Below are 26,549 nucleotides of genomic sequence, written 5' to 3' on the forward strand. Positions count from 1 at the left end.
GGGGCAGCCTGTTCCCTTCATCTGCTTCCCTAGCCCTGCTTACTTCCAGCCTCTCTGTATTGGAGCCAACTTGATTTGCTATGTGTCCTCAAGTTCCAGGGGGCTCTGTGCTGGGGGGCTTTATTCACCCTCCCCTTGATACCCACCGTCTTCTCTCCTGGCCCCTAAACTGGAAGCCCAGCAGGAGACCTTGTACAAAGAGTGCCAAGGCTCCTGCCCACCGCCACCAAAATGCGCTGCAGGGAGGGAAAAAGGGCGAGAAGGGGTAGCTTGATTTCGGTGGGTGCTTTGTACATGTGAGTAATACCAATCATAAATGTTCAGCAATAACAATACACTAACATAATGACCAACACTGAGTGCCTTCTGTGTGCCCAGCACGTTGGGTGCATTATCTCGTTTAATTCCCACACTAGCCACCAAGAAGTGCTATGGCCTGCTTGCTGAGCGATCCACCCAGTGGAGCTGGAAGGCTTGGGTTCAGATCTCTCCTCCACCTCTTCTATATGGGACCCTGGGCAAGTTACTGAACCTCTGTGCCTCAGTTTCCTCCCCTGTAATTAGGGGAAGATAATAGCACCTAGTAGAGCTCTGAATCGCTACGAGGATTAAGTTAACGTTGGCAAAATGCTTAGAATGGTACCTGACACATAGCAAGTACAATGCTGTGTCAGATACATTACACATGCATTATATTGCTTCCTCCAGGTTAAAACAAAGAATCGGGAACAGCTGAGTCGAGGGACTGTACAGTAGTTAAGTGTACTGAGCGCATAGTATGTGCCAGGTAATGTCAGGAGCATTCTACGTGCGTTTTCTCACTTAAGCCACCTCCTGTGGCTTGAGGAAGCACCACTAATAGCCCTGATTTGTCTGACATCTTGTGACAGTAGCCAGTTAGTGGTAGAGAAAGACCTTCAACCCGGGCGGGATGAGAACACGGGAGGGTAGGACCCCCCCTTGTCTCCCGGGATAGCTGTGTGGTTCACATCCAGACGGGGCAGGGAGGGATGAATTGGAATTGGGGGTGATAGAGGTGCAATGGCATTAATTAGCGTGAGCAGAGAAGAGCCCAGGGACTGAGACCTACCGGAAGGTGCTGGGTGAACCACGGGATTGTGCTGGGGAGTACTAAGTAGGTCTTGGTGTTTTGTGAAGTTGTTGCCCCCTGAGCTGGTCTGCCCCACATTGGAAGTTCTAGAGTAGTCAATGTCTGAGAATAGCATTTAGGTCAGAAACACAGGAGGGTAATTAGAAAGGCTCCATGAATGGCTGCCATGTACAGTTGTGCAGGTTGTGCCCTGCACAAGGGCACCTGGCAGAGAAGCAAGTCCACTCACGTTTCACTCACCAAGCTGTGGGCTCTGATCTGGGTCTACATCTGCCTAAAGGAAGGGGCACCATTTTTTATTTTCACAGAAGTGCCCTACAGACATGGGGTGGTCTTGACTCCAGGGGAGGGGGGATTAGAGAGACTCTATCTGTAGAGATGAGTCTGCAGAGGTCAGATGTTGCCAGTGGGCTGGCACCTGGGGAATCATGGCTTTGGTTTCCATAGTGACCTGGAGGCCCTGCAGCAAAGAACGCAGCCTGAGATCTTGTCGATGGAAGACTGAGCAACTTCTGGGGCTTCCTAATGTGCTCACAAAGTGGATGGGGACCAGCAGAAGTGTCCGGGACAGGAGCAGCCCCTGTGGGGATCAGATCAGGAAGGTTTGGATGGGGCTGAAGAAGATGCTAACCCTGTGGAGTCAGGGAGGTTAGGCTCTTGAGCCAGCAGTTTGTGTGTGTGTGTGTGTGTGTGCGTGCGCGCACGCGCGCGCATCGTGTGTGTCACTACCGTGAAGGGAAGGAGAAAGGGTACCTCAAAAAGCACGAATCCCGACGGACAGTGGGAGGGTATCCTGCCCAAGGCACTGCCACCCTTTTGGAGGTGCCCGGTGCCCACGTTTTGTCACCCGCTTTGCTGCCGTGTTGGAAGGGGGGAGGAAGGGTGCTGGTGTGTGTTTGCTCATCGCCCACCAGGCCCGGGCCAGATGTTTTAGACACATGACCTCATTTTCCCCTCCACCCCTCTTCCTCCTCCTTTCTGTGGCAATGACAGCTTTCAGTAGAATAAAAAAAGGGGGGGTGGGGAGATCTTTCAAGTCTCCACCGCGTTGCTGGGCCCGGGATGTGCTGTGTGGGGTTACTGTGTAGCAATAGGCACTATGAATCTGATTCTCGCTCCCGGCTGACCCCCCCGGATCCATGCGACTTTTCCAGCAAGCACACAGGAAGAAGAGGCAGCTGCCTCAGCCCACCCCAAGGAGCTCTGCTGGGAGAGGAGAGAAACCCTGGGAGGGCAAGGGAGGGGGTCCTGGTTTTCTTCGTCCTCTGGCAGAGGCCTGGGCTGGGTAGTGTCTGGGCCTCCGCGCCATCTCTGGGGTTTTGACTGTGGGGGTAACACAGAGCCCTCACGGAGACCTGCCATGGGCAGTGTCCAGAGACTCAGACATCCATTACCCCCTGCCCTTTCTTCTGTCAGCTGCGATGCTTTGGGCTACAAGTAGCAAAAAAAGGTCAACCAAGAAAGACTCAAGCTGTAGGCATGTTTCTGTTTTATCGAACAAGAGGTCTCTGGGAAGGAGGACTACAGGCCAAGTGGGGGCTGCATCCAGGCAGTGCTCCAGGTGCTCAGGGAGGGTGAGTCCCCGGGGACAAGGTGGTCAGGGACCCACTGGGGCCAATTCATTATCATCTTGGAGCCAGCACCCCACACTGGGGAAAGTCCTGACATGCCCGCACGAGGAGAGCCCCTTCTCTTGAGCTGCCAAAGATGATAGGTGTCCCTCTGCATTGCCGCAGTGGGTTCTCTGTTGGTTCTAGAAGCGGACCCTGTTATCGTTACTAATAGGAGGCAAGAGAGTGAGCGGCAGGCAGGCCTCGCAGGCTCCCAGGGGCAGCCACATGACCAGGCATCGGAAGCCAGGAAAGACGTTTCAGATCTGCAAGTGCCCAGGAGCCCGGGGGTTATCTTGTCTGCTCAAGCCTGGCCTCGGGGATCCTGATGAGATCGCTCTTACTCTGCCTCTTGCTTCTGCAGCCTCTTCCTCTTTGTGAAGAGACTGGCAGCACCCTCCACCACACGAACCCGCGCTCTCTAACCCCAGGGGGCGCTATTCACAAAGTCAAGTGTGCAGTGCACGGCCTTCACGGCCTTACCTGGCGGCCCCGACACTTGGACGCGCAGAGAAGATAGAGATTCTTTATTTTCTCCAAAGCTGATGTGCTCTCATTCAGAAGGCCCACCTCACAGAGTCACGGTGATAAAACACATTCAGCCCAGTCCAGCGGAGTCAGTCTGATTCAGTCATTTAAATAGTCTTGTGAGGTAAAGGCTCAGCCCCTTCGGGGTAATTTGGCTTCTGCTTGAATGATTCCAAAGGGCTTATCTTTCAGAGCTCCTCCTCCTCTGGCTCTTTTTCAAAATGACATCTGTGGATATAGATGGCTGAGGCTTATGTGACCTCGGGTGTCAGGGGAAGGGGGCCTCTGGTTCTGTGCTGGTCCTTACACGTGTCCTGGCTGTTGTCCACTAAGGTGTGGCTGGTCTGTCCTATCCCAGAGCCTTCTTTGGGCACCTACCACTGAACTCTGCAACTGACAGACTCATGGTCCATTTCTTCTTGGCCCTAATGACAGGGTCCATTCCCAGCTGGGCCTTTGTCTCATATCCATCTTGCCCCTGGCCTCTGATGCAGTTGGCTTGCCCCTCACAATAGCAACTTCTTGGTGGCATGTGGCTCTTAGACCTTCCCTGTCCTCCCTCAGAGGTGTACAGGGACTGATTGCTGGATTCTCTCCACCAGCCAGGAGCTGAAGGGAGCTCAGGCTTGTACACCCAGCCCCCTCTGTTTGGCCATTCCCCTTGGCCATCTTAATCCTGGGAGGCCACATCTTGTTTGAATAGTGATCTCCTTCCAGAATCCTTTTTTCTTTTGTAAAGTAGGCTCCATGCCCAGCGTGGAGCCCAGTGTGGGGCTAGAACTCATGACCATGTGATCAAGACCTGAGCTGAGATCAAGAGTCAGACGCTCAACTGACTGAGCCACCCAGATGCCCCTCTTTCCAGAATCCTAACCAAGAAGTTGGAGGGAAACCTCTCCATCTACCAAGCACATTGCCCCTGAGATTTTGACCCGAGGTATGGAAAATCAGGACACACACCTGAACATGAACTTCGGTTCTGATTTCCCTTCACATTCTCCATCTCCATCTGCGAGGAGTGGGCTTTCCCTTTCCTGTGGTGTCTCACCAGAGTCAGCCAAGGGCGACTCTTCATTTGCTAACAGGGGAAGATGGGAGTCCAGAAAAGCCTCTTAGGTCTGGCTCTTAAGACTGTCGTGTAGCTGCAAAATCCTATTTTGGATGTCAGAACCTGCATTTTTTTTTTTATTCCTGCTTTAACCATCCTCAGCCTTTCTGGATAAATGAATGCCGACAAGAGGAAGAAGGAGAAGGTCACAGTTAGCCAATGCAAAGGAGTAAAAGATGCTTACATATCTAAAAAGTAAAACTGACCCTCTAAATGCTTCTCTGTGTCAAGATGCCTGGGTGGCTCAGTCGTTAAGCGTCTGCCTTCAGCTCAGGACATGATCCCAAGATCCTGGGATCGAGCCCCGCATTGGGCTCCCTGCTCGGTGGGGAGCCTGCTTCTCCCTCTGCCTCTGCCTCTGCCTCTGCCTCTCTCTCGGTCTCTCATGAATAAATAAATATATCAAATCTTTATGCTTCTCCATATCCTCTTCTCCATCCCACTTCTCTGGGCTTGTGGCTCCTTCCTCTGCCACCAACTGCTGGCTCCCCGTAGCTCACATGTAAACCCTCCAAGGAAGGAGCTGAGTGGTTGAACTAATCACCACTGAGTGTGGGTCTCCCCTACTGTGCAGAGCTCTGGAGCTAGGCTAGAGGCCCCTGTGGGACACAATGAGGCCGTGTCCCTCGAGAGTTTGGGCAGCAGTGGCTGTCATAGGGGAATCGTTGGCCAAAGATCCAAGAAGATTCCCCTGTCTTTGCCAGGTCTTAAATTAATTAGTAGGTTCTTTTTATAAGGCAATGAGTGAGTGAAAGGTAGAAAACATCATGAGACAGTCATCAGTCAGGTGGTTTTTTAAACAAAACCCTTTTTATTTTCTCAGTGACATTGTTTCATCAAAAAGTTTCCACTCTAGTTTCTAGACCTCCAGCTGATGAAGTTTTTCCAGTGTCTTGGAGGAAATGGCGACTCCTACCACACACACACACACACACACACTGCACACACTCGCACACACACATCCCTAGGGGGGATAGTGGAGGGCGAGCAACAGAAAGAGTTTATCTCCAAATCAGCTGTGTGCATGTGGCCTGGTGTCTGCTTCTCTGTGGGCAAGCTGATGGCCCACCTTGTCTGTGCCCAAGATGATTACCAGTAACATGAAAGTCTTCAGCTTTCAGGGTGCCTGAGTGGCTCCCTTGGTTAAGCATCAGACTTCAGCTCAGGTCAGGATCTCAGCGATCTTGGGATCGAGCCCCACATCAGGCTCTGTGCTCAGCGGGGAGTCTGCTTCTCCCTCTCCCTCTGCCCCATCCCCTGCTCGTGCTCGTGCAAGCATGCTCTCTCTCTCTCCCCCAAATGAATTAAATCTTCAAAAAAATAAAAAGGTCTTCAGCTTTCCCGTTCTCACTTGGGACACTGAGAGATGGGTCGGCCTCCTCTGTTCTCTAACGGACTCTACTATGTAGCATGCAGACCGTCCTGCTTGTCCGTGGCCGCCCGGATTGCAATCTAGGTAAATTATCTCTCAGGAAGGAGGAGGCCCAGGCCCAGTGACCACATTACTCCCCTCCCCCCGCCAACCTGCAACAGTTTATCAGCCTGTCTTTGCACTGCCAGGTGACAGGGAGCCAAGGTCTTGTTCTGTGAGGTAGGTGGTCCTAGGACTCCTGGCCACAGGGACCAACATGTGGAAGGGCTCCTCGGCAGGCCCCGAGGAAAGCTCGTGGGACTCTGCCCCACAAGTGGCTCTGAATGTCCCCTTCCTGGCAAGCACACCTGACACATTGTTTCAGGAGTTTTCCGTGACAGGAGCAGCATCGGCCATGCGAGGTCTGACCACACATGTCTGAGCCCTGAAGTGCGCTGGCTTGGGGACGCCTGGATGGCAGATCCCGCCACGGGGAAGGAGCCCTGCGATGAGGGCCTGGACCAGGCGCCCTGCACGTGGGATCCTCAATCATCCTAAGCATCAGGCAGAGCATTTTACAGGTGAAGAGCCTGGAGGGTCTCCCCAGCCCCAAACAACCTTTAAAAAAAAAAAAAAGTTGCTCAGCCTTACCTAGCAAGAGACCAGAGGGCCATGGAGGAGGGTGTGAGAAGTCAAGATTGTAGGGAAAAGAGAATCAGGCTGAGAACCAGAAGGCTTGGGTGGAATGCCACCAGCCCTTACTGAGCACTTACTGCATGCCCGGCCTTGCAGCTCCGCAGTCTAGGAATGCAGAGTAAAGCCCTCGAGGATCAGTTAGGCCAGCCCTTTGATTGACTCGCCCTACGGCAGGATAGCTGTCAAGGGCAAATGAGATCACCTCAAGTACTTTTTAAGGAACAAATGGATTTATATAATAACTTTCGTATAGTAGTTCACACAACGCTCCCCACATGTCACTATTTCACAGGGACCTCACAACTATCCTAGGGAGAAGGTATGAATTCTATCCATTTCACAGATGCAGAAACTGAGACTCAGCAAAGCAAAGGGATTTATGAAAGGTCACAGAACTAGGGCTTCAAAGGGCACAGTGCTTTCTGCACCACAGCTCAAGGACTTACGTCCCCCCAGATCACCTGACAGCTTGTTAGAAATGCAGAGTCTCGCCCCCACCCCCCACCCTGGACTTCTTGAATCAGACACTCTGGAGGTGGGGCCCAGTGGTCTGTGCTTTAGCAAGCCCTCACCCAAGTTTGGGAAGCGCTGTTTCTCAACTTTTACATCTCTGCAGATCACCTGGGATCTTGCAAAACTGGATTCTGCTTCAGCCCTGAGTGGGGCCTGGGATTGCGCATTTCTGATCAGCCCCCAGAGAATGCCAGTGCTCTTGGCCCACAGATAGTACACTGAAGAGCAGGAATCACCTGGGGAGCTCGGTTCAAATGCAGATTCCCTGGTCCACTCCCAGAGAGCGTGATCCTACAAGCCGGAAGTGGGGCCCAACCACGTGAATTTCCACAGATCCCTCCCGTGACTCTGAGACAGGTGGCCTGGGGCTCACCTTCTGAGGATCCCTTCTCTGGAGTTCAGGCTTGCAGACATCCACCCCAGCCTTATTTTCAAAGGTTTGCCTCCTCCACGCCCCATCTCCACTGGCCTTGAACCACCCATCTGATCCCCTGCCAAACTGTGGGTTAAGGGGTGTGAGTGGGAGGCCATCCGTGAGCCAGTGGGGCCCTCAGTTCCTCAAAATAGGTCAGAAGTCTGGCACAGACGAGGCTCAGTGGCTGCAAATAGAAACCATCTGTTGGGCCCTTGCTCTCCTCCCTCACTGGGCAGAGGAATATAGAACTCAGAACCCCAGTGGTGGGTGGGCGCTTCTCTGAGCAGGGCCTGCCCACCCCAGACCCTGCCACCGGGCCTGCCTGTTGAGGAAATGAGCAACCCCGTGTTGCACACAACCCTATCCTCTCACCCCGCCTCACCCCCCACCAACAGGAGTCTTGCAGATGTGCATCACATAACCTTGCTGTGTGACCTTGGACAAATCACTTTCCCTTTCTGGGCCTTCACCTATAAAATGAGAGGCTGGATTTTCATGGACCCAAGGGTGCTTTTCTGCTCTGACAGGCTATGGAAAAAGCCTTTCAACGTCAGCACCCACATGTAGGAGAAGTCGGGCCCCTAGAGAAGCAGACATTTCCTTCTCTTGGCTTTCTGCCCAGGTCGGATCTTACAAGTTGGCTGTTGATCCTGCAGATTTCCAGGAGGGGATGGGCAAGGTTTGTGATCTGGGAGTGCCAAGGGGGCTTTTGGAGGCTTTGAGGGGAAGTGATGTGGGCCCTCTTCCTTATTCCTGTCCTCATCCCTTCACTCGTTCGTGCATTTACTAAACATGTAGCAATACTGTATTCAGCCTAATGGTAAGCCCTGGACAAATGAGGGAGAATGAGACCTAGTCCCTGCCCTCCATCCCATCCAGCGTGATTGGGGAGCAAAGATGTAATGTAGAGCCCAGGTGTCAGACCTGAGTTCAGACCCAGCGCCTCCATTTATGTGGCCTTAGAAGCCCAGGTGCATCTGTCCTTGGGAATTATTATTGTATCTTTTCCTAGCGTTATTATCAGGATTACAGGATGTAATGAACATAAAATACTTGGCTCACAGCAAGCACTTAAACATTGGCTATTGTTATGGTGTGCTGAGCCAGGAAAAGGAGAGCACAGGACGGAGCCTGGGGTCTTCGGGAAAGACTTCCCCACTCGGCAGCCATCTTGAGGGAGGTGGGAAACTCTCCTGAAAAGCTCGGAGCAGTGCAGGCCGGCAGCCTTCTCCTCACGTGTCCAGTCCTGCTCAGCAGAACAGGAAAGACTGCAGGGATTCAGGGCAGAAGCCTGCTCCAGGAATAGACTTCATGTCTGGCTGGACTTGCATTGGGTGATGGGCAGTGGGCAGCATCCTTGGGAGCTGGAGCTGGATCCTCCCATCTGCAGGCTGTTGAGAAGGTGCCATCCCAACCACATTCGTTCCCACTTTGATCTGCTCTGAGAGCATAAGGGAGACAGGACAGAGCTGGGAGGGATCCCTTTTCATGGCGGAGAAAGGCTTGCACGAGAAGCTCTGGGAATCCATGGGGGCGCTGGCCTGGAACCCAGGCATTCCACGTTTGCTGGGGGTGGAGAAAAAGTCATTGGGGTGACTCCGGATCATGGCCTTCCTTAATCCCCCTGCATCCTGGCTGGGAACTACTGGGTATGGAGGTTCGGTTTGATTAGTCTCTGCTAGGATGTGACTTTGCGGGGCTAATTGATGTTCTACCAGTGCTGTCCAGTAGAATTTTTTGCAGGGATGAAAATACTCTGTAATCTATACTGTTCAATATGGTACCCCTAACCACATATGGCTAGTGAGCACTCAAAATGTGGTTAGTCTAACTAAGGAACTGAATTTTTAATTGAATTTTATTTTAATTAATCAGTCACATGTAGCTAGTAGCTACCACATGGGACGGTGTCGCTTGGCCTACTCCTAGGTACAGGGGCTAGAGCAGATATCCTCAAAAGCTGCCGTCCATGGATCCGCGCCTTCGTAACATGCCCCTCAGATGATTCCCGTGTGCAGTCAGGGTAGGGAAGCACAGGACCAGGGATCTGAGAGACACTGTACCGAGGGAAGTGGTTAACATCCCACAGCGTACGGAGTCTCACACCATCTATCCATTGGTCTGTCTGCCTTGCGGCCTCTACCTCTTTTTCCGTCATCTGATTTCCACTGCTGTTTAATCCCGGACCAGCTACACATCCAGTGATGCCACAGTCATGGTGAGAGCATTTACACCACGGAAACTGGTAAATACTACCAACCAGGGCGCCCCCTCCCTCCGCGAGCTGGCTGGTAACCATTTACCAGCACACCCCTGCCCTAGACCCACTGGCAGGTACATTCTTTGAGTCTTTGCCATGTACCGAGCACAGTTTTAGGCATTGCTGATGCCGCAGTGAGCAGGGGAGACAGAAATGCCTGCCCTCCTGGAGCTGACATCCTAGCGGAGAAGGGCACAACCAGATGTGTCAGATGCGTCGTGTGGTTGATAATGACACGTGCCTGGGGAGGGTCTCACTGAGAGATCGCCTTTGAGAAAAGACCTGCAGGAAGTGAGCAAAGCATTGCAAGGAGGGGGAGCAGCATCCTCCTGAGCAGGTCACATCACAGACAGAAGGAACAGGGTCTCAGACGGGTTCGGGGCCTCATGCCAGGTTGGTGTGGAGCTAGAGTACGAACGTGGGTCACCTGACCACGGCCGTGCTGTGGAGCTGTGAGCTCCGGCCTAACGGTAGAGCAGGGTCAGTGGGCCAGCCTCCTGCCTCCTGGGTCCCTGCTGACACTGGGTGTGCCGTGGGGAGCAGAGGATTCAGGGGCAGGCCCTACGGAACTCTCTGGAGGCCCAAACCCAGCGAATCCAGCAGTCAGAGTGCGGGTCAGAGAGAACACAAGCGGTCCAGCGTCTCTGTGCTGGTAGTTGCTCAAATGGCCACAGCATCTTCTCGGGAGTCCTTGAAAGCCAGTGAGAACTTGGTGTCCTGGGCTAGACCACAAAATGGCGGAGCTGTGTGGTGAGCCATTTGGCCCAAACACCTCCTGTGGCAAAAGGAGGGATTGGTAGAAGGCCCCCAGCAAGTGAGGGGTTGCGCCGGCTGGAATGCAGGTTTCTGGCATTTTCCTCATACCAGAGGTTCTCAAATTGGGCTCCACAGGGGCCCAGGGTTCCACAGTGTGGTCGCAGACCACTGCATGAAGGTGCTCCCAGCTTCCTTCTCCAGTTGAACACAAGCATCTCCACCTTCGCCTGTGTGCACTTTGGAGGTCTGAGTAATGCTCTGTTGAGAGAAAGGGTACCCCCGCTGAAAGGAAAGACCATAGCCCTCAATCTCACAGAGAAGGAAACGGTCAGTACGACCGCCCGGCCTGGTGCACTTCGCAGGACCCCGAGCAACAGTCACTTCTGCTCCCTCCAGTCTGGGAACATGCGCTGGGTCCCTCCCGTGTGTCCAGCCCTGGGCTCAGAGACGGAGGAGGGCCGGTGAGCAGCTGTCGCTCAGGGACCCCGATCCTTGACCTGCCCCTTGTTATAGTCGCGTGCTATTTGCAAAGCACGTCCCCCTGTGCTCTCCTGTCCCATCCTCACAGAGATTCGGGATAGGGGTGCGGTTGACGCCCACATTGCACCGAGGAGGACTCTGAGCCGGAGGAAGGAGGGTGGCTTGACCCACGTCATGCAGCTAGTGATCCCCACAACATGGAAGAGGTCAGCCTTCCTCTGGCAGCTCGTGGACAGAAAGTGGCTCTCCCACAGATCCCGATGGGCTGCCACAGGGCTCCTGGGCTCCCTGGCTGACAGCCCTCCCCCAGGGATGTAGCCACGAGCTTCCCCCCTCACCTGAGTAAGAGACAAGGGAAAAAAAAAACCTGCCCTGGTACATTTTTGTGTTCCAGTTAAAGGACTGAATTTTAGTCATCATCATGTAGAAAATGCACCCGCTGGCCACAATATATCATTTTTAGGATCGGAGGACAGGATACAATTTGCTTCCACGTGGAGTGTACGTAGTGATTATCTCAAAGGAGAAAAAAGACAGTCTCCATTTCTTAAGAGGCTATAAGGGCCATTCAGCTGCGAAATGAATGCTTTTTCCTTCCGGGCCCTCCCCCCTCAGAGGGAGACCAGCATGGCGCTGGGCCCAGGGAAGGGCCACCAGGGAGCCGGCCCAGCAGCTGCGCACATCTGGAAGCCAGAGCCTCTCCTCCCTCCTCCTGACCCTCAGCCCAGCCCAGCCCCCTCCTGCTCCTGGCAGATCCTGGCCTCCCCAAGTAAACACTTAACTGAGGTCAGAGCCTCTCCCAGCAGGCCAAGGGGAGAGGTTGGAACTAGTGTTTGGCACGTGCCCAGCCTGTGCCTGAGACTTTGCGGGGTACTTTGGATTTGGTCACTTCACTGCATCCGGTGAGCCGGGTGACATTATTTGCGTTTTATGGGTAGATAAACTAATGCCCAGAGAGGTTGAGTAACTAGTCTAAAGTCACACAGCTAACAAATTACAAGAGAGTGACCTCTGGATTCTTTCTGACTCCCAAACGCTGCCTACTCGATAGTTTCTTGACACTTCTGTAGCGTGCCCTGTGTTATATGGAGCCGGCGTGAAGGGATAGAAGTTGAGGGAGAGGCCAAAGGAAGAGAAGATGTGTATCATCTTGGAAAGAACAGTAGACTAAGAGTCAAGAGGTCTTGGCTGGTCTTGGCTCTGGCACGTTCATAGCTTGGGGCTTCGGGCTAGTCTCGTAACACCTCTGAGCCTCGAAGTCATCACATCTGCACTATATTTGCAGTGAGGTTATAGTAGCTGCCAGCTCTGCGCATTGGTTAGCTGGGGTGGAGGGAGGTGAACGAGGTGGTGTCTAGACTGGGTCATGGCTATGACATGGGGGGGCTTCTTGGGGCCGTTCTGCAGGCACTGGTCCCCTTGCAGATACTGTGCCGTCCGCAGCAAGGAGAGCTGTACTGAATTCAGGGGCCTTGGCCTCCCGGCGACAACGGGCCCAGGGAACATGCGGGCTGCATGACTGCTAGGACAAACACTGCAAGGAAGGGCATGGACCCAGAAGCTCTAGTGGGGGAGAGCTTTAAGGACCACACCCTCATCCTATGGGCAGGAGTGGGACATCAGCTTGAGAAGGCAACTCGAAACTTCAGGAAGCTGAAGTCACAGCCCTGGGGTGAGGTTCCTGAGGGAGACTCCAGTCTGTCCCATCCGGGGAGCTGGGCAGCTGCGCCTGACCTCGGCTTGCGCCCTGCCACCATACTGAGAGTTTGTTCAACCGGCGTCACTGTGAGGGTCCTGCTAGACAGGAGTCCAGGACCAGGCCTGGGGTGGGGTGCACAGAAGGGGTTGGATGATCAGGTAACCCCTAAGCTAGTAACAGGAGAGAGAAAACACACACCTAAAGCTTAGAATAAGTAGCACTAATCAGCCCTTGGGACACCCTAGGGGGAGATGGCAGTTGCCATGAGAGTGGTTGTCATTCAGGGTCACCACTGCCCAGCTGCCACGGCATCAGGCTCCCTGCCTTGGCCAGGGTGACAGAACTAGGACCCTCGCTGGGCACTCTGGCCCCCACGCCCCTTTCTATGACAACACAATGCCTTTCATAGAGGAGCTCTGTGATCTCATCTTGGGGCCAGAAGATGGGCTGGTCCCATCCATTATTCCACGCCACCCTGATCAGAGGTCATCCACCAGAATCTCGAACCCCTCCAGGGGTGGGAAGCTCATTACCTCTCAAGGCAGCTTCCTTTACCACCTCAAGCAGCAGTAACCATTAAGAAAGTCCTCCCTTGTAGGGAGCTAAATGCATCTCAGTCTGTGCTGATTGTTCCTGAAAGGTTCAGAGAGAGAGAGAGAATGTGTCCCGCCCTCACTAGAATTGGCTGGGACAACCCACCAGGATCGAGGCTGTGCTTGGGGGCACGGGGTAAAAGGCAAAGGGCCAGGTTCTAGGTCATCTCTTGGCTGCCACACTGACTTCGCTTTGAGGTCTGGGCATCTGCTGCATCCCAGCCTCGGCATGGCCTCCTCCTCTGGCAGAGGGCGGAGTGCTTTCTGTTCCCTGCCCCCACACGCAGCCAGCTGATCTCAGAGTGAAGTCAGCCCCTTGGGAACTGCGGGTGGAAAGGTCAGCCCTCTGGGCCTGCAGTCGCCCTGCTTGGGTCCACAGTGCGTGTCAGTGCCTGATCCGGCCTCCCAGGCCTTCCAGCCTTCTGTCCACCGCCCTCCAGACCCTCAGTGCACCCAGCCCATCCCTCCCTGCCACCAGTCGGACCAGGTGCATGTGACTCGTTCTCTCTGCCTTCTCCTCTCCATCCTCGCCCCCACCAAAGCCGAGCGATGAATAACAGGGTCCACTTTCACTTGAATCGAATAAAAAGCTTTACACCTGACTCCTGAAGTTTACAGGGAATACGGGAATGACTTTGAGGGTGTCACAAAGCAACATGAGACAGGTCGCTGGGACGTTTTATTACACAGCTGACTTGGTGTCTTCAAAAAGTCAATACCACAAAAAAGAAAAAAAGAAAGAAAACAACAACAACAGCAAAAAACCAAAAAAAGGTGATGGGAATGTTCTAGATTGAAAGGAGGCAAAAGAGAGATCACCACCAAATGAAACCCATGGGACTAACCCGTGGCTCCCCCGTCCTGGTTGTTCACGATATGGAATAGCTGTAAAAGGCATTTTGGAGCATTTTGTGTATGGATTGGGTCTTCGATGGGATTGAGGAATTGTTAATTTTCTTAGACGTGATAATAGTAATGTAGGAAGTTGTCCTCCTTTGTAGGAAATGCATGCAGGTGTAATAGGAGACAAGAGTCATGTGTGCAACCTCCTTTCAAATGATTCCACAAAAGAAAAGAGACAGACCTGCACATGTGCGCGCGTGCGCTGAAACACGCGGAGAGAAAAAGAAACGTGGCAAAATGTTAATGACGGTTAACCTAGGTGCTGGGTGGTTATTTTACCATTCCCCCAACTATTTTTATGTATTCAAATCTTTCATAATAAAAGGTTTGAGAAAACCTGATCTGGGCTGCAGAGTCAGAAAGACCAGGTTCAAGTCGCCCCTGTGCTCGCTAACTATCTGAAGTTGGGCTGGGTGTTTCCCACCCTGTACAAGGACAGCCAGAGCTCCCCCACGGGGATTGTGTGCAGCCCTGTGCTCTCTGGGTGCCTGGTACAGGCGGACGGCCCCACCCCCATGAAGCCCACCCTGATCCCCCGCTTCCCTGACCTCCCATCCCCATAGCACTTCTGTTCCATAGTCTGTTTGCCACCAAGCGACTGTCCGACCACCACGAACGTGTCAGGTAGGGGCTTTATCTTCTCCGTATTTGAAAGCAGGATATGTGCCCATGCTCTCCTGGGCCCCCTCAATGGCCTGGGCCCACAGGAACAGCGGTGGCATCGTGAATGGGACTTGCACCTACGTTATCTCATTTTGGTTCCTCAAACAACCACATAAAATCAGAAATTATGGATCTCATTTTAGAAATGGAGCACCTGATGCTCAGAGAGGCAAAGCGTCTTTTCCAAGGTTAGCAGGAGTCCGAGTGGGGAGTGGAAACCCAGGGTCCAGCACTCTGCCGTGCACTTGCTGTGGGCCCGTGCGGGGTGGGGCTGCAGGCCCAGTGATGAGGACCACGATCGGCAAGGGCCCTTCCGAAGGCCCAGCTAAGAGATCCAGCCCCAGCCTACCCACCAGTGGGAAGACACCAGCAGCGAGCTTGCTGAGAACAAAACCCTTGGAAAAATTCTCCTCCTAGGAAGCGGGCTGGCATCGTCGAGGGCCTGCTGGGGCCCAAGCTCAGAATGCAGGCTCACTGGAAGAACAGGCCTGCTGAGTGCAGGCCCCACGCCCCAGGGCTGGGCTCAGGCCCCCCAGGATGCTGGGCTGTGAGGGGCACCAATGGGTTATGTTCAAGGAGAATACAGGTGCGCCTACTAGGAGCCTTGACCACAAATGCTTCTTTGTGTACATACGCTCTGGGGAATGGGACAGTGGGGAGATGGGGTGGGGGGAAGAAAGGGCAAAGAGGGGGGACAATGCAGGAAGGGTGGGGGGAGAGAGTAGGGAAAGAGTGGAGGAGAGATGGAGGAGGAAGAGGTGAAGGCAGATGGGAAGATTGATCCAGGTATATCCAGCACCAGTGGGCTCCACCCAGGGAAACATGGCTGTTGTAGGGAGGGTTCCGGAGAGCCTGTCAGGTCAGCTGGTCTCAATGTTACTGGAGCTCTGGAACTAGGCATTTCTCTGGAGGCCCGTGTGGATCCCCCCACCCATGGCAGACCCAGGCTAGAAGCCCTGAGGACCTGGGTGCAGGCCCCACCCCTGAACCTGCAGGCCTCTGGGGGATTCAGAATAAGCAGGGAGTAGAGGTTGGAGGGCTGCCCTTCCTCTCCTGCCTCATATTCCGCTCTGTTAAGTGAGCATCCAGAGGGGTGCCAGGCCGTGCTATGCATGTCACGGCATCTTGGCATTGACTCCTCCACACTCTTGGAGGTAGTGGGGATTATTAGCCTCCTTTATGTAAGAGCAGATGGAGGTAGCTCAGAGAGGTTAAGTGGTTTGCCCAAGTCACACAGCTAGGCAGCAGCAAGGATGGCCCTGCATCTGCAGCCCATGGCTCCCAGTCTGGTTCTTGTTACCCTTCCCCTCACAGCACCCATGAGACCCTACAGTGAAGCCTGCACTGGGGAGGAGTGTAGTGCTGGGCCATTATCGACAGGCCTGGCTCAGCCCATCCCAGGTGCCAGGCCAGGAGCTGTGCTTGCAGTGGAAAGAGAAACTGTTGTCCGGCTCACCAGATGTGGGCTAGGAAGTGGCTCCCCGAGCCTTGTGTGCTGGGGGAGGCTGAACCACACCAGCTGTCTCCCCCTGGGTGGGGGGGCTCCCTTTGGAGAGGGGCTGGACCTGTCAGGGGCTGGGTGCCCAGCAGGTCTCCCCATGGCATCTGGGACTCATGTGGGCTGCTCAGGAAGAGCAGAGACCAGTCTGCAGTCCAGCTCAGAGGCCCTGGGGTCACCACCTGCTGTCATGAAGCTGAGACTATCTTCCCGGGAAGAGAGAGCCGGGAACACAGTGGAGACTAGTCCCTGAGGGAGAGGTGCTGGCTGTCCAGGGGCTCTGAGGAGTCTGGGGCTGTGGAGTCAAGCTGAGTTGGGCCCTCAAGGCTAAGGGTGGGCTGGGCAGGGAAGAGGCGTAAAGGCTTTCTGGGCTGGGAATGCACCAACAAAGAATAGGAGGTAGAATTTCTCTTTCGTGGGAACTGTGGAATCTAGAATGTTCTACCTGGAAGGAACAGAGCAATTCCTAGCACTCCCATATCAGATTGAATTTTTGCCAGGTCTATGCTATATTTTTCATACTGTATTTTTTGTATTTGATTCATTATTTTTTAATTTAGCCTTATTAGCAGTAATATCTATGAAATCATGGATTTGGCATGCAAGTTTTATTATTTCTAATGCAAATTAAAATAAACACCTAACTACTAAAATTAAACACTTCATCTCTGTACCGTGTAAGGGGATCGCGAGTGAGCATGTGGGACCCCACCCTGGGCATCGCTGATGTAATCCTGATGCGGAGTTGATGCCCTGAATGTGCAAGGGGCTTGCGTGAGGTCATGCAGCCAGCAGTGCTGACCAGGCTCCCGTCCATGTCCAGCAGGACTTTGTCCTGAGTAGTCCTGGTAGACCTGGGCAGGGACCAGAGCAGGCAGATTGGAGTGGGTGGCGGTGTGGGCCGAGGTGGGGAGGGAGGGAGGAGTGGTGAGCAGGGAAAGCAGGGAGAAGTCCCTTGGCAGGGTGCACAGTGACCCCGGGCAGTGGAGAAGGTGGGGGTGGGGGACCCCCGGGGGGCTGGTGGGAAGAGGATTTGTCTGCAGGTGAGAAATCCCTCCCCGCCACTCCGAGAACCTCCTTATTGGATCTGAACTCCTTCCTTCAATGAAGAGAACTTTGCGGCTGGGCTTCTGGCTTTATTTAAATCAAATGCAAAGTTTTGTTTTCAGATTCTCAGAGTTGGTGTCTTGATTCCGTAGTGGTGCTTCCTTTTGTTTTTCCTTCCCGTGGAAATTTCCTGTAGGGAAATCACCCTTGCCTCGTTCTGTCCCGAGATGCGGTAGGAGACAACAGGAGAGTTGGCAGGAAGGGGAAGGCATTGGCCATGGCAAAGTTGGGCCAGCAGCGTATTCATTTACAAAGTGCTGTTGAGCTCTAGTTGTATGCTAGGCCCTGGCTGGGTACTGGCGGGTGGCCTGTCGCACTTGGAGACACGTCTACCAGGACAACACCTACTCGGGTTCCGTCTGTGAAGGTGACCATTTGTAGGGCTTCCCTTTAGGAGGCGCCATCCTGTAGCAAAGCTGGACTCCATCGTGGGCTGCCCACTCGGTCCTCCAGTCCCCCTCGTGCACATCTCTGTTCTCGGCTGCATGGCATGGAACACGCATGCAGTAGGGGCCAACTGGTTGCTTGGTTGGAACCTGTGTTATCGATGGCGGGTAGAGAGGGGGTTGGGCTCTCAAACTTCAACGCACTTCTGTTTCACTGGGCATTTCCTGCAGGTAGGAGAAAAGCAGAATTAAAATGTTAATTTCTGGCCCCATCCCCCAAATATTGGGTTCAGTAGATCTGGACCAGGACCCAGGGATCAGCATTTCTCACAAACAACATGCAAGGCTCAGATGATTTTGACACAGGTGATCCTTAGACCACACACTGAGAAACCTTGCTCCAAAGGGTATTCTGACACAGGAAAGAGTCTCAGATTTCCAGTCAGGAGACCTGTATTCAGGGCTCTACTTATGAGCTGTGTGGCCTTGGACAAGTGACTTAACCTCTCTGTGCCTGATGATGATGATGATGATGATGATGATATATAGGACTAAGAGATTTCTGAGGGTGCATTTGTGGATTAGAAGCTCTAGAGAGAATCAGAGGAGTGATGATAATGGATGGTTGTTTGTCTCTGCACAGAAAGGGGGACATCCCCCCCGTCCTCACCAACAGCAGTGTTCTTTGTCTTCGTGGCCTCCCAGCCTCCTCTGTCTGTACCTCCCATACTGAACTGAGCACAGTCTTTGATATGCAGGAGGCTTCCCATACGTGTTGTTGGGGGGGTGGTCTGCTCTGTCACATGCCATGTCCCTAGCAAGTGAAAGGACCTTCCATGTTTTCTGGAAGCGCGATGGGAGTGTGCACCAAAGGCAGGAAATGTATGAGTTCTGTCCCGAGATGCGGTAGGAGACAACAGGAGAGTTGTCTGTCCTGTCCCCTAGCACAGGGCCGGGCCCACAGAGGGCCTGGCATTCTTGGAGGCTTCCTCCCCTCTCTCCACTTCCTTCCCCGCCGGTGCCCAGCCCAGGCCCTTCCGGAAGCAGTGACCTGCCTGACCCTTGTCTCTCCTGGTCCCTCACAGATGTCCTGGCGTCCACAGTACCGTAGCTCCAAGTTCCGGAACGTCTACGGGAAGGTGGCCAACCGGGAGCACTGCTTCGATGGTATCCCCATCACGAAAAATGTGCACGATAACCACTTCTGTGCTGTCAACGCCCGCTTCCTGGCCATTGTCACCGAGAGCGCGGGAGGTGGCTCCTTCCTGGTCATCCCCCTGGAGCAGGTAGGACCCGCACCTCCCTAGCCCCGGCAGCTGTCCAGAGCAGGGAGAAGCCCTCCTTGGGCACTGTTGGGATTGTAGCCTCCGTTTCTCTCTGTGCCCGCCCCCCACTCTTTTACTGTCTCATCATGTGTCCAGTGGCTGTGCCCTCCCCAGTGTTTTCCTGAGATTCTCCAGAACAAGCGCAGGCCAGGATCCAGCAGACCTGAGATCTGTTCCCAAAACTTCCCCAAAGATTGCAGTTGGACAAGTCACTTCCCTTCGGATACATGGGGCTCCCATTAACACTCGGGATTGGAACATCTGATCTCCAGGTGATCTCCAAGACCGGATCCCCCCTCCGCAATTCTGTGTCCTGGGTTGTCCTTTTTGGTGCGGAGCTGGAAGGGATGAAGACCCAGCCATAGGCACACGGGGCATCTGCAGAAATTACACACTCATTAAAAAAACATAGCGAGTTCCCCACTGAGAGGCTGGAAATAATTTACCTTCCCTCTCATCCCCACTTCCTAGCTAAAGGTTTTCCCCCTTCTGTGGCTGCCTTTGTGAATATAGCAAATTAAATCTGCAAAGCCTAGATCATGAAATTTTGAAGCTCTGCATTCAGGCAGAGTCCCTGGAGGCCCGTGGGAGGTCACGCGCCTCAGGGAAAGTGCTCGCTGTCAGTCTCGCTTGTTTATGGCTGAGCTCTCCCTTCCCGGCCTGACTCATCTCCACTCCCACCCTCCGCCAAACCGCTCAGGGGAGGAGGAGGTACATGCGGAAGGAAGCCTTAGTTCTCGAAATCTACCGTCAGCTGGTGGTGGAGGATGGATTTTTCCAGTCTCTCCTATCCACAGTGGGAGAACACAGATTTGAGAAAGCCTTAGGCCATAGCCTCCCTCCCACCAAAGGGGGCACAGCCGCAGTGACACCAAGAGGTCTGAGGACAGAGCCCGATGGACAGAGAGGTCTGAGGAGCCATGGCCTTGGGTGGCAGGAGGTCTGGGTTCTAGTTGGCTCTGCCACTTGCCAGCCATCTGATCTTAGGCATGTCACTTACCCTCTCTGTACCTTATCTTCGTGTAATAGTAAAACGAGGATGCTGAATCCTCCGTCTGCATGCGTGATGTTGGCATGGAGTGGGATGGTAGACATGGAAGCTCCTCGTGAACCACATAGCATGTTAAAGATGTTTGCGTATTTTCCTGGGAAAATCTATTAGCTCTGCTCATGGCCTTGGCCTATAAATGCCCACAGCAGCTCTAACACATTCGGAAGGATTCTGAAATGTAGCTTGTCTCCCCTCTCAAACCAGATGGGCTCAGATACCTGTCTACCTTGGGGACCAGCTAAGCTCCAGCCACAGCAGGTCCCCAGCCACGTGTGGGTTGGTCCATACAGGGGCTCAAGTCCATTGCTGGCACCCTGTGATACCCCACTGTGTGGCTTACAAAGGTCAATAGCCAGGACCTCACGCTGTAACAACGATTAATTCCAGATGTGTTAAAGGTCTAAACATTAAAAGAAAAGAGAAAGAAGAAAAAAGGAGAGAAGAAAAGAAAAAGAAAAGCTACAAGTATATTATAGGAAAAGAGAGTATTTTTTAAATCATGCAATGAGGAAAGGCTTTCTAAACAAGACAAGAATCCCAGGACCATAAAGGAAATGATTAATAGATTAGAACAAATTTTTTAAAAAGGTAAAATTTCTATACTACAGTAAGACATGTACGGAAACTTAAAAGCAAACCCCATAACTGATACAGACAAAAAGATCCATGTCCAAAATAGATAAGCGTTCCAGAAAAACCAATAAGCAAAAGAACCCTGTAAAAAAAACAACAACAAAAAAAAAAACAGGCAAAGGATATGAATAAGCAGTTCACAAAAGATGAAAATAAGTCTTTTAACCTACTAAAATAGGAAAAGATTTAAAAGAGTATCTTTGGTATCACTGAGTGTGTGAGAGAGCAGGTGCCCAAATACATTCTTGGTGTATTTACATCAAATTTACAGGTAACCTGGCACTAGCTATTAACATGTAAATGCGCATGTCCCCTGGCTTAGCAATTCCACTTCTAGAAATCTATCCAACAGAAATATTCTCAAGTATACCCAAAATGTTTGTAACATTTTTTAGTACTCCATTTTTTTTTTTACAATTTATTTTCTACAGAGATAAAGTTTCTCTCTCAAATTGCTTAAAAGTTTTGAAACTCTTCTTCTCAGTTTCTGTAATGGTATCAAAGAGTTTTATATTATCAGTGGCACTAGTCTAGAATATGATCAGATTTTGTAAACATTTCAGGGACAGCAGGGAAAAAGGTACTCTACAGAGTGTGAGACTCTGCATAGAGATAAACAGTGTATTTGAACACATGCGTATATGGCCAATGCATACAGAGCTTTTCAACTTTATTTGTTCACATTTTGTGATACATTGTGTTTAATTTGAGTGCTAGGGACCGGGGGTGATAGCTCACTCTAGCAGTTGGTTTCTGTTGTTTTCTCTGAATCCAATAGATTTTCACTTTATATAAGTGCATGATGGTTCGTGCAGCACTTTTATAATAATGCAAATTGGAAGCAACCTGCAGGTCTATCAATAAGGAAATGTGTGAAAGAATTAGGGGACGTCCACATAAAGGGATACTAAGCAGTCATCAAAATTGATGATGTAGAACAGTTGTTCCCAAGTGCTCAGCTCAGAATCATTTTACACTTTTTAAAAGTATTGAGGATGCCAAAGAGCTTTTACTTAGATGGGTTCTATATCAATATTTGGCATAATCAAAATTTAAAAAAAGGATTTTAAAAAATATCTATTTGTTAATTCATTTAAAATAACATCAGGGGCGCCTGGGTGGCTCAGTCGGTTGAGCATCCCACTCCTGACTTTGGCTCCGGTCATGATCTTGGGGTTGTGGGATCTGGCCCCACTTTGGGCTCCGCACTTAGCACCAAGCCTGCTTGAGATTCTCTCCCTCTCCCCGTGCCCCTCCCACCTCACACATGTGTGCAAGCGCTCTCTCTGTCTCTCTCAAATAAATAAATAAATAAATAAAATCTTAAAAAAAAAAACTTTAACGAACCCATTTCATGTTCTCCCAAAAAACATTTTTATGAAAAATAACTATTTTCCAAAACACAAAAAATTAATGAGAAGAAAGGCATTGTTTTACCCTTTTGTAAATCTCTTTAAGTTAGTCTGGCTTAATAGAAGATTTGCATGTTATATATGTATATATAAGAAGACTTGCGTGTTTACTTTTGCATTCAGCCTTTTTAATACCATGCACGCAGCCTCTGGAAACTCCACTGTACGCTCCTAAGAGAATGGCAGTGAAAAGGCAAATAACGTCCTAGTATTATTAGGAATATTGTTTCAACCCAACAGAATCCCTGAAAGTCTTGGGAACCCCCAGGGACCCCCAAACACACTTTGAGAACCACTGATGCAGGGGAATATTTCATGAGAGAAAATTTTATGACATACTGTTAAGGTAAAAAGGTAAAATATAATAAAATATAATTAATCCCATTAGAAAATTCCTATGTGGGGCACCTGGGTGGCTCAGTCGGTTAAGTGTCAGACTCTTGGTTTCAGCTCAGGTCATGAGCTCGGAGTCATGAGGTCGAGCCCTGCGTTGGGCTCCATGCTCGGCTGGGAGTCCGCCTAAGATTCTTTTCCTCTGCCCCTCCCCTGCTCGCATGTGCTCTCTCTCCCCCGCCCCCTCTCAAATAAATAAATAAATCTTTTAAAAAGAAAAAAAAGAAAATTTCTATCTATCATCCAGAAAAGACTGGGCGAACATACACCTAAGGATAATAATGGTTATTTCCGAGTATTGGGATCATGAAGTTTCTTTCATTTTCTTCTTTTTCCATAGCTATAGCTTCTTAATTTTTTTAGGTGAACACTTAATGTTTTGTATTTCAGAAAAAAAACAATAAAAGCAATTTGTTGACGTAAAGAGGGAGCCCCTGAGGTTTGAGAGGCTATAGAGAAGAGCTCAGTTCAGCCCTCCATTATGTTTGTTGCAAATGTTTTCTCCCAGAGTTACACACGCTTAAGAGCTTGCTGGTGAAAAGGCTAACAAGACAGTGAGCGCGAGGGGTGGCAGTGGGGTGGGTGGGTGAGGCAACTCTTTGATCCGGGGGATTCACTTAGTTTGGGTGTCTGAGACCATGTGGAGCAAGGTTCCACACCCAAAGAGTGGCTCCTTAGGAATCAGGGCAGAGGCCTGCCATGTCCTGCCCACGGTGGCCACGTCGAGCCAACAGGCATAGCCCAGCTGGTCTGGGGACAGGGCTTACCAACCATAAAAGTAATGCCAAAATCAGAACCCGCTTATTATCGGTCAGCAGTAGAGATGAGCTGTTCCGCGTTGGCCAGTTTTCTAGGAAGAAGGTTCTATTATTTTAGCGCCAGGTTCTTTTCCCTCAGTTTGATAGAAATCTCTCTACAAACAGCTTCCTGTGTTTTTCAGTACAAACACCGAAAAGATTTTGGCCCTTTCTTAGCGGATCCTAATCATTGCTTTGAGTGTTTATTATGAGCTGTGGACTCCTGGGGATGCACTTTTGTCCCTACACCAAATGACTCCAGGCGATTTTCCCCGAGCCAACTGGAAGCCACAGAACATTGTCTGCTGTTGTTGTTCTTTTCTGAATTGTTCCGTCTGCTATCAGGTGTCCTTCCCATTTCCCTTCTTGCTTCTCTGAGAGGTTCAGGCCAAATGAGAATAGCACTACCCGGGATCCCCAGATCCCTGCCCTGAGACTGAGCCTTCGGAGGGAGGCTCCAGCTGTCCCTTTGTGCAGGTTCCCTCGAAGCCGGCTTTGCCTAAGATGCCAACATTTGTGATGGAAAAGTTTTCCCCGAGCTGGGAGGCACATCCACAGAGACTCCAAACGACATCCGTGCGGATGTTTTGCCTTTGCACAGTGCTCAAATCCAACAAAATCTGACACTCGGTCCTCCTGGGTGGTGGGTTGAGCCATCCGCATTTCACAGTTGGGGAAACCAAGGCTGGGGAGACGGGCCTCCCGTGGGTCAGCGCGGGAGCCGGACCTGAGGCCAGCTTCCTGCTTTCCGAAGGCGCGGCTCTTTGCAGAGCCCCTGACGCTGGTGAACAGAAACGCTCCGGCTGGCTGGCTGGTCTTGAAGAAGGGCACTTGTCTTCCCCGGGGCTCTCGTTCGGGCTGCTCTTGGGAAGGCCTGGGAAGGCCGGGGCCTGTTGTTTCCCTAGTTAACATTCAGCCGCTAGCTCTCTCCTCTCTGGAGTGGAATGTTAAGCTGCAGATGGGGGAGCAATCAGCACCCTGATTGCCTGGCACAGCTGGAGGGGCCTTATGAATATTCCAGAGACCAGGCACTGTGCCCAGCGGCCTGATTAACCACTTGGGCCTCCCCAGGTGCGCCGCCCCTTTCCTGCCGCCCTCCACCCGGGCTGCCTGCCGCCTCCAGATCCGGGCCGTGGGAAGGCCAGAGCTGGGAGCAGAGCCTTGCCCACCGAAGCTTTAGGCAGCTACCCAGTAGCCCTACTGGCACCTGGTAGAAGAAGAATGAGACCTGGCCTGGACATCAGGAGTCGGGCTTGTCCCCGTGGCCCAGCGGTTCTCAGTCCCGGCTGTGCCCTAGAATCAGCAGGACAGATTTTGAGAGTCTTAACGTCTTTGAGAGTCTTACTGCTTTTGAATCTCACCTCAAGTCCCAGGATGAAGATATAGTTATTCTCCCCACTTTACAGATGAAGAAACAGAGGCTTGGAGAAGTCAGGTGACTCCTTTGAGATTGCCCAGCCCACAAGTGGCAGAATTTAAAGCCAGGGCTCTCCCAGCAACGGGCCTGTCCACCTTCCAGAGGATTAGGCAGAGGATGACTGGAGATGTGCCTTGTATCGTTACTGCTGTTGTTTGAAGGTCTCCAAGGACTTCCTTGGACATTAATTCAACCAGTACTTTATGAGCTCCTCTGATATGCCAACACCATTTGTCCATCCCTGCTGGAAGCCAGGAGAACGGGTATTTCCTAGACTCTGCGGGAAGCTTCTGCTCTGAAGGCCTGAAGCAACAATTTCAGTTGGCAGGAAGAGATGGAGAGAGGTGTCTTGGAGCAGAAGCCAGACAAGATGGCGTCCTTCCTTCAGTCAGCGGACTGAGTCATGGACTGAGCACCCAGCCCCGTACCGGGCACTGGGGACCCAAGTTACATCCGGCCTGGTCTCTGAGAGGCTCAGAGGACACCCATTGGTGGGCCAGGCAGGTGGGAGTTTCCTGAGAGGGTCCTGCCTACATATGTCTTGCTCACAGAACCAACCCCATGGTTGTGTGCAGGAAGCTTTTGAATGTGCCCGTCTTAACGGCTCCCTGCCAGCCGTTCAAAATGATTGGGCATTATTACATTCTCCGGGAACGGGGACCCTGGTTAATTTATGTTCGGATTTAGCTGGCTATTGTGCAAAATAACCTGATTCTGGGATTGGGATGTTATGCTTAGTCTCCAGGGGGGAGTCACTTCTAACCCTTGTGCAAGCTGAGTCTTAGTGACCTGGTGGCAGAACATTTCTCCCTTCGACTTGGGCCTGGGGTGCTGTATTCTTGTTCCCTCAACCCAATCAGTGTGGCCTCTCTTGCTTTTTGTCCTGTCTTCGGTGTTCAAGGGTGGGAGGCCTAACCGGGGCTGGGCAGGTGTTCCCCATCACCCCAGCCCTGCAGGGGCGGATGGTACAGGCGAGCTTGAACAGGAATGGGAGCAAAACTCCACAAGGCATCTCAGCGAGGAGAGCAGAGCCCTGGAGCAGGACAGCAGCACAGGACAGGGGCTAAGAGATCAGGCTCTAGAAGCCGACAGACCTCGCTTGAATCTCTGCCTTGCCACTTAGTTGCTGTGTGACCTCGGGTGAGTCACTTAACCTTCCTATGCCTTAGTCTTCCCTTCTGCAAAATGATAGGGCTGGGCCACACGCTCTCTCTCGTTCAGTTTAGCTCTGGTGGTCCCTTCCCCTCCCACACCGTTTTGTTCAAATATGTCCTCACGAGTGCGCTGGTAGGCACTGCGCCGAATACAAGAATGGCTCCTTCTCATCCCTCAAGGCCCAACTCAAACGAGGCCAGCTCCATGAAGCTTTCGCCATCCCAGTACCTGCCCAGAGACAGTCTGTGACTGCCGCTATTAGGCTACTTCCTAAATGCTTCATTATGTCCTAAGCTGTTGGTGTACCCATCCAACTACCCACCCACCCACCCAGCCATTCAACAGATGTTTATTGAGCACTTACTATACTTCAGTCCCAGTTCCAAGACCAGGGATACAGCAGTAAACTCGACCAAGTGCAAACAAGACCAAAACTTCAGGAGTTTGTGCTTCAGTGAGTTGCTTTGATTGGCCTGAGAGCCCTGAGGGTGGGGAACGTGTCTGACTTGTACAAGGCCTGTACACAGTAGGTGCTCAGCAAGTCCTGTGCTCGGATCCGAGCTGACCTGAGGCCAGGTCCCGAGGCTCCCATGCCCCATCTCTCTGCTTGTCCTGGGAGCCCCTCTCCTGCAGGCCCTAGGGACAGTGCGGTGCCCTGCGGGGGGCTTCCCAGCCTCAAGAGGGGGCTG

General features: G+C 52.1%; 1 protein-coding gene across 3 annotated transcripts in view; it reads left to right on the forward strand.

The window, feature by feature from the left end:
- The window catches only part of CORO2B (coronin 2B), a 127,330-nt gene that overhangs the window by 46,894 nt on the left and 53,887 nt on the right, over nt 1–26,549 (forward strand). For all 3 annotated transcript variants that reach the window (XM_081831316.1, XM_081831315.1, XM_081831314.1), the window contains one exon: nt 18,763–18,963. In XM_081831316.1, coding sequence (XP_081687442.1) covers nt 18,763–18,963 — 201 coding nt within the window. The remainder of the gene's footprint in view (nt 1–18,762; nt 18,964–26,549) is intronic.

This window comes from Leptonychotes weddellii, chromosome 9 (assembly GCF_054177405.1).
Source record: "Leptonychotes weddellii isolate Sample4059 chromosome 9, ASM5417740v2, whole genome shotgun sequence".
NCBI classification, from domain to species: domain Eukaryota; kingdom Metazoa; phylum Chordata; class Mammalia; order Carnivora; family Phocidae; genus Leptonychotes; species Leptonychotes weddellii.